Source organism: Bos taurus, chromosome 16 (genome assembly GCF_002263795.3).
Source record: "Bos taurus isolate L1 Dominette 01449 registration number 42190680 breed Hereford chromosome 16, ARS-UCD2.0, whole genome shotgun sequence".
Lineage (NCBI taxonomy): Eukaryota > Metazoa > Chordata > Mammalia > Artiodactyla > Bovidae > Bos > Bos taurus.
Window position 1 is genome coordinate 54,470,860 of NC_037343.1, and position 8,275 is coordinate 54,479,134.

The following is an 8,275-nucleotide window of genomic DNA, read 5'->3' on the forward strand; positions in this document are numbered from 1 at the left end:
GAATGTTCTTTGGAAATTTTGCAATTTAGTCTTCTCACACATCACAGCCTTCAGACTTTGAGAATTGTGCTTTACAGAAGGAAATGAGAAACTATGAGGCCTAGTACCGTGTTGTTGTCATCCAAGTGTTACCAGGTTGTCTGCTTTGATCCATAGAATGTCATGGGAGATGAAAGTCAAACCACATCCCTTTGGTTGCCTGACACAGATCAAGGAGGAACATAGGGATCTGCAGTGGCTTCAGGGGCCCTGGCCCGGCCTCCCCTTTGTGGGGAAACTTCTTTACTGTCCAGAGCTGAGGAAGCAGTGAAGATGCTGATGGGTAGAGTGACTGCACCCCAGTCCAGTACTTTTGCCTAGAAAATCCCATGGACGGAGAAGCCTGGTAGGCTGCAGTCCATGGGGTCGCTAAGAGTCAGACACAACTGAGTGACTTCACTTTCACTTTTCACTTTCATGCATTGGAGAAGAAAATGGCAACCCACTTCAGTGTTCTTGCCTGGAGAATCCCAGAGACGGGAAGCCTGGTGGCCTGCCGTCTATGGGGTCGCACAGAGTCGGACACGACTGAAGCGACTTAGCAGAAGCAGCAGCAGCAGCAGCAGAGTGACTGCATGTTGTGGGGTCATGTGTTAATGAGCCCTCAGTGTACTTTCTTCTCAGTTTTACTTTGAAGCAAAAATTACTCTAAAAAAGAAAATCTAGTTTTACAAATATAACTGTAACCCTTCCTGCTCTAAAATTTTATTGTACTAAATATTTTCTAAAGTAGAAGAAAAACTAATGCTCATTGATTGTCAAAATCAGTTTCTAAGTCCTATGTTTTTGAGATGCCTAACCAAGTTAAACATTTTGAAGAATCCACATTAAAATAAAACTAAAATTTAAAAAATTAATTAAAACTCCAAACAAAACAGTTATATCCTTTATAACTTTTTGAAGAGCATTTATATCTTAGGTATTTAAATGAATATTATTTAGTCACACAATTATTTAGTGAACTAGCATTTACAGAAAAGTGACTTCCCAGGTGACTCAGTTTATAAAGAACCAGTGTATGATGCAGGAGACACAGGAGACTGGGGTTTGACCTGGGTCTGGACAATCCCCTGGAGGAGGAAATGGCAACCCACTCCTATATTCTTGCCTTATGGAGGGACCAAGGCAATCACAAGGACTGCTCATGTCAAGGGTCATGGCCTGAGTCAGTAGTGAGGCTCCTCCTGGGGTCTGCACTCGAGTGGCTCACTGTACACACCATGTTCCTCTCAGTGTGTATAAACCCACTGAACCACCCCAGAAGTAAGCAAGAAGGTCAGAGATGCCCCATATAGAATAAGGAACTGGTGGGAGTGTTAAGGTTTTAGATCATAGACAACTTAGTGGCTTTTAAAAAAAATCAGTGTTTGGAAATTCCTGTGGTATGAACTGAAAAATTAAGACAACACATCATGCACAGCAGCAGCAGTAGCCTTACAATGAGGGTCTCTTTATTTCTGACAATTTATAACCATCTACCCAGGGATAGCTTCAACATGTGAGTCTCAACCTCAAATCCACCTAAAGAAATTTTGGTTCCTATTTCTGACTCTACAGGACACATGTCCACAAATATTCCATTACCACAGAGACTACATTTCCCCCTGCAATCTTGCTCCCTGCAAGATCACATTTCCTTTTCACATTCACATTGAGAAGATGTCTGACACCAAGGGTCTGTTTTCCCTTCACAATGTACTTTGTCCTAGATTTCAGTTCCCAAGTACTCAGAAGAAAGCTTTTCATTGATGCACCCAACTAGGTAAGGGTGTTATTGCTGTATATGATGGGCTCAGGTTGACAGAATGTGTTATCTCCACAGTGTGGACAGGGGGTGAAGCAAATCCAGATGGTCCTGGGACGTCCCAAGTCCTTCAGAATCTCCAGCAGTTCAATCCGACACTGGGCAAGTCTACTTGGTTGGAGGATTCCCTGAGAGCTGAAACTCTCCTGAGGGGCAGTGTACAGCTCTCCACTTAAACTGGGCAGTCCAGAGGTGTGTCGCAGCATCTTCTCCATCATGGCCATGGAGAGGAAGTTTCCACGCAGACTAAAGGATGTGAGGTGGATGCAGAGGCTCAGGGCTGGCAGAAGGAATTCCAGGTGGGAGTCCCTGATCCCACATTGCTCTAGGTACAGCTTCTGGAGGGTGGCTGAAACTTTCTCCAGCAGAGCTGGGAGGAGCTCAGGACTAGAGTAGGTCATCATAACACCACTCAGATTCAGGCCCTTTAGCTGACTAACTTTCGGGCTCTGGGACAGATGGGTCAGGTCTGAATCTGTAAGGAGGCAGCAAGTTATTGTAAGGGTGTCCAAGGGGGTCATCAGGCACCTGGGGAGAAGGAGAGGAATTAAGTCTTAGAAACTGAGGTGGAATTTGACTGCAAGTTGAGAGACAAGTGATCTGCCCAAGCCCAAATTTGGTCAAATCATCCAATAAGGATTAATACCCAGAATGAGCAATCTCATTGCAGTCGGTCATTTCACCTTCTCTTTGTGACTGGGTCAAGTACATAGGATATTTTTTTTTCCTTATTAGCAGATATTTTTATTCATGAAAAAGATCAAGATATCAATTTTTTAGGTTGACATTTTAAGGAATTTTCTTTTATTTTTTTAATTTATTTTAATCGGAGGCTAATTACTTTACAATATTGTGGTGGTTTTTGCCATACATTCACAAGAATCAGCCATAGGTGTACATGTGTTCCCATCCTGACCCTCCCTCCCACCTCCCTCCCCATCCCATCCCTTAAAGTATATAGAATCTTAAAAGCTCTCTCTCCTCATTACTCAATCAAGGAAAACTTACTTTGCTTCCTTATGAGGATGAATGAAGACAATCGAATGCACTAGGACAAGCTCAGAGGAGAGCCTGACATCTTACTTCAATCAATAGTGGACATCACCAAATGTTAATAGTAACAGATATACTTAAAATGCTTCCTAGGCCGGCTTCATCCCATCAGGCTTTGGCCCTGGACACCCATCTCAGGCAGGTGAGGCTTCTGGGTGACATGTGTAGAGGACCAACCTGGGCAATATCCCATGACATCCACTGAGGTTAACAGTCTTCAGGGGCTCACCTACATCCCTGCTTTATCTACAAACTATCTACCAAATTTTATGATCCCTTTGACCCCTGCTCTATTACTATCAACTTCAGGACCATGTATTTTCCATATATTAATTGCATTATCTGGATCCACAAACAAGCTTTTACACACAGGGTATTTGATTCCCCACCCCCTCGGTGGTATCAGATTTTTTTTATATATAAATTTATTTATTTTAATTGGAGGCTAATTACTTTACAACATTATATTGGTTTTGCCATACATAGACATGAATCGGCCACAGGTGTACATATGTTCCCCATCCTGAACCCCTCTCCCACCTTCCTCCCCATCCCATCTCTCTGGGTCATCCCAGTGCACCAGCCCCGAGCATCCTGTATCATGCATCAAACCTGGACTAGCGATTCATTTCACATATGATATTATACATGTTTCAATGCCATTCTCCCGAATCATCCCACCCTATCCCTCTCCCACAGAATCCAAAAGACTGTTCAATACATCTGTGTCTCTTTTGCTGTCGGGCATACAGGGTTATCATTACCATCTTTCTAAATTCCATATATATGCGTTAGTATACTGTATTGGTGTTTTTCTTTCTGGCTTACTTCACTCTATAATAGGTTCTAGTTTCATCCACCTCATTAGACCTGATTCAAATGCATTCTTTTTAATGGCTGAGTAATACTCCATTGTGTGTATGTACCACAGCTTTCTTATCCATTCATCTGCTGATGGACATCTAGGTTGCTTCCATGTCCTGGCTATTATAAACAGTGCTGTGATGAACATTGGGATACACGTGTCTTTTTCAATTCTGGTTTCCTTGGTGTGTATGCCCAGTAGTGGGATTGCTGGGTCGTATGGAAGTTCTATTTCCAGTTTTTTAAGGAATCTCCACACTGTTCTCCATAGTGGCTGTACTAGTTTGCATTCCCACCAACAGTGTAAGAGGGTTCCCTTTTCTCCACACCCTCTCCAGCATCTATTGCTTGTAGACTTTTGGATCGAAGCCATTCTGACTGGTGTGAAATGGTACCTCATTGTGGTTTTGATTTGCATTTCTCTGATAATGAGTGATGTTGAGCACCTTTTCATGTGTTTGTTACCCATCTGTATGTTTTCTTTGGAGAAATGTCTGTTTAGTTCTTTGGCCCATTTTTTGATTGGGTCATTTATTTTTCTGGAATTGAGCTGCAGGAGTTGCTTGTATATTTTTGAGATTAATTCTTTGTCAGTTGCTTCATTTGCTATTATTTTCTCCCATTCTCAAGGCTGTCTTTTCACCTTGCTTAGAGTTTCCTTTGTTGTGCAGAAGCTTTTAATTAGGTCCCATTTGTTTATGTTTGCTTTTACTTCCAATATTCTGGGAGGTGGGTCATAGAGAATCCTGCTGTGATTTATGTCAGAGTGTTTTTCCTATGTTCTTCTCTAGGAGTTTTATAGTTTCTTGTCTTACGTTTAGGTCTTTAATCTATTTTGAGTTTATTTTTGTGTATGGTGTTAGAAAGTGTTCTAGTTTCATTCTTTTACAAGTGGTTGACCAGTTTTCCCAGCACTACTTGTTAAAGAGATTGTCTTTTCTCCATTGTATATTCTTGCCTCCTTTGTCAAAGATAAGGTGTCCATAGGTGTGTGGGTTTATCTCCGGGCTTTCTATTTTGTTCCATTGATCTATATTTCTGTCTTTGTGCCAGTACCATACTGTCTTGATGACTGTGGCTTTGTAGTAGAGCCTGAAGTCAGGCAGGTTGATTCCTCCAGTTCCATTCTTATTTCTCAAGATTGCTTTGGCTATTCAAGGTTTTTTGTATTTCCATACAAATTGTGAAATTATTTGTTCTAGCTCTGTGAAAAATATTAGCTTGATAGGGATTGCATTGAATCTATAGATTTCTTTGGGTAGTATACTCACTTTCACTATATTGATTCTTCCAATCCATGAACATGGTATTTTTCTCCATCTATTAGTGTCCTCTTTGATTTCTTTCACCGGTGTTTTATAGTTTTCTATATATAGGTCTTTTGTTTCTTTAGGTAAATATATTCCTAAGTATTTTATTCTTTTCATTGCAATGGTGAGTGGAATTGTTTCCTTAATTTCTCTATTTTCTCATTATTAGTGTATAGGAATGCAAGGGATTTCTGTGTGTTGATAGGGTATTTGAAATAGGCTTATAGTGGTCACAGAACTGGAGGGCACACAGCTTCAGTTTATAAATGCAGGCCTGGTTGAGTTGTCCATATTTGATGCCACATTCCCTGACCCATTTTCCTAAGTCATCTAGGAAAGATAACGCTAACTAAAAAGGAATTCAAATACCCACCCCACTATATTCTAACCCCTAGTCTATAGCTTCCTAACAGGCTGTCCCTTTCCAGAACTTCTGTCCCAGTTTGGACCCCTACGTTGATTTGATGGTTGTGTGATACCACATTTCAGGATAGAACAGCAAAGAAGATAGTGCATTTGATATCCTAGTACTGTTTACTGTTACCTGGCCAGCGATGCACACTCACCTGAGCATCTGGTCCAGGCAGCCTTCAAGGTAGAAGGGGGATTCCAGATGAAGATCCCAGAGGTGGTGCAGCCTCAAGAACTGAGATGTAATTTTGACAACGTGCTGCTTGTCCTGCTCCTTGGGAGCTGGCAGGTGGATGTGGGAGATGAGGAGTCTCTGCATTTTGCTTATCTGGCCCAGGAGAGGAGCAAACATGGCCAGGGTGGGCAAATACCAGGTGCAATTCACGTGTACCTCCTCGATACAGTCCAGTCGCACCATGCTCAGCACCTTCATAATATTTTCCATGGGAAATGAAAGAATGCTTAGTTTCTTACAGCACAGGTGTATGGAAGCTTTTCTCTCCTCCACCCACTTTAGGAGGTAGGTGAGGAATCCATCCATGCTCCTTTCCTTGAGGTGAAGTTCTATGAACACCTCGAAGGGAGCCAAGGGCTTCTCCACCCTCAAACTCTCCACAGCCCCTGGTGCCATTGATGAGCTTGAAGACACATGGATCTTGGATCCAGACCACATTCTCCAGAAGTCCTGTCCAGAATTTCTTAAATCCAGCACCTGCAATTTGCACCTCCTGTGGGGAAACAGCAGATTGGCAAGGATGGTTTAAGATCCACACAAAATTTAGGCAACACTCTGACTTCCCACCTGAACTTTTACTTCATATTCCTGACATCACCTGCTGCCTTGCCCTCTTCTTCTGTCTCTGCCTCACCTTCCTTCATCTCCTTTTCCCCTTTCATTTCTCCTAGCTTTATACTTCTAGTGCCCTTATGCACCCCTGGGAGGAGGCTGGGACATACTTTCAGATTCCCTTGCATCTTGGACACTGATGCACTACTGAAAGACATGTGCTTAGTCCCTTCAGTCATGTCTAACTCTTTTGCGACTCCTTGGGTTGTAACCCAGGTTCCTTTTTTCATGGAATTTTCCAGGCAAGAATACTGGAGTGGGTTGCTATGCCCTCCTCCAGGGGATCTTCCTGACACGGGGATTGAACCCATGTCTCCTATGTCTCCTGCATTGGCAAGCAAGTTCTTTACCACTAGTGCTACCTGGTATTTCTCAAAGTGAGCTCAGCAATGGCCACATCTCTGTATTTCTTCATTGACATCATCAGAGGCCACTGGCCCATCGATTTGCTATCTACTCTCCTGATGTCCCTGATAACTCAGTTGGTACAGAGTCTACCTGAAATGCAGGAGACCCCGGTTCTATTCCTGGGCCGGGAAGATCCACTGGTGAAGAGACAGGCTACCCATTCCAGTATTCTTGGACTTCCCTTGTAGATCAGCTGGTAAAGAATTTGCCTGCAGTGCGGGAGACCTGGATTTGATCCCTAGGTTGGGAAGGTCCCCTGGAGAAGGAAAAGGCTACCCACTCCAGTATTCTGGCCTGGAGAATTCCATGGACTACAGTCCACGGGGTTGCACGGAGTCAGATGTGAGTGAGTCACTCAGTCGTGCGACTTTCACTCACTTCACTCCTGACTTTGGCTGTCTCTTCAGGACTGCCCATATCCTACCAGGTTACCTGCATCAGACTCACCTGGGCTGATCCTTCTGTGCAAGCAGGACATTAAGGCCATCCAGTACTGTTTGTAAGGTTCCCAGATGAGGCGTCTGCATCAGGCCTCCCAGAGGCAAGTGGACAAAGGGCCAGGCTTGCACCAAGGCCTTTAAGGTCTTTCTGTGTCTTCCAAAGAACGCTTCCATGAAGAGTTGGGGGAAGAGCTCGATGGGCAGATACTCCAGAGCAGAAATGGCCAAGGCCTCATTGGCTAGTAGGCTCTTTCCTGCGAGGTTCATGAGTCTCAGGGGGTTCTGGACACTCATCCTGAATCTGCTCCTAAAGGAATCCTGTGAGAACTTGCAGGGAACAAGGCATCTTTCTCAGGTAAGCATGAACACCCCTTCACTATCTCCCCACCCTTCAGAGGAACTTACAGTCAAAGTCACTGCTCTGGCAGTGGTGGAAGAGCCTCAGTTTTTGTACAATTTCACTCTGGGTTCAGTGGGCAGAAAACCATAGCTCTGCCCCTACAGGCACCAGAACAAGCATCTCAGAAGGACCAAGGAGGAAGAAACACAACCCACTAATCCATCCATTTCCATCCACTACTTTGCTCATGGGAAACTTGTACCATGAGTTGAATGTTAAGCTCCATCTTTTTAAGGGGAAGAAAACTTTAAATCATCACTTATAGCCTAAAGCTATGGGATTAATAGCTTCATGTACCCAACACAGCCTTTACCCTCAGTTCCCACATTTAACGTGCTGGGATGAAACAGATACTCCTTATATGAATGCTACTTGCACAAACTATTTTCAATGTTGAGAAATAAAATTTCAAAAATTTAGATGTTTTCTTTGAAAAATAAAAGCTTATTGATTAAGATATTTTTAAATGACATAAACCAAAGCACAAATTCAGATTTTTGGGATTAAGGCAAAATTACACTTAGAGGCAAAACCAAAGCCTTACGTTTACACATCTGGAAAGAAAGAAAAAGGAAAATCTCCTTGACATCCATAGCTGCACACCACCCGTGGAAACCTGCTGACCATAGGTAAGATGAGGGTGTCCTTTGCTGAGGTCTGTAACTTACCAGCTCTGCTGTGGTTGGCAGTGTGCTCAGA

At 43.2% G+C, this 8,275-nt stretch overlaps 1 protein-coding gene across 1 annotated transcript; it reads right to left on the reverse strand.

Annotated features, from left to right (window-relative positions):
* Positions 1-1,797: 1,797 nt before the first annotated feature.
* Positions 1,798-7,470, reverse strand: LOC132342413 (melanoma antigen preferentially expressed in tumors-like). Its single transcript, XM_059875627.1, has 3 exons — positions 7,184-7,470; positions 5,637-6,209; positions 1,798-2,371 (listed from the first exon to the last, which is right to left on the reverse strand). Exons 1-3 carry the CDS (start codon positions 7,468-7,470, stop codon positions 1,798-1,800), a joined length of 1,434 nt encoding a protein of 477 aa, XP_059731610.1.
* Between the last annotated feature and the right edge of the window lie 805 nt (positions 7,471-8,275).

What these genes read in the sequence shown, in the direction of transcription:
- LOC132342413 (XM_059875627.1), bottom strand. Translation starts at nt 7,470, where the DNA reads ATGAGTGTCCAGAACCCCCTGAGACTCATGAACCTCGCAGGAAAGAGC. An exon ending in GCACAGAAGGATCAGCCCAG is followed by an intron (nt 6,210 to 7,183) that starts GTGAGTCTGATG and finishes GTTTCCCCACAG; the next exon opens with GAGGTGCAAATTGCAGGTGC. An exon ending in TGCCTGGACCAGATGCTCAG is followed by an intron (nt 2,372 to 5,636) that starts GTGAGTGTGCAT and finishes CCTTCTCCCCAG; the next exon opens with GTGCCTGATGACCCCCTTGG.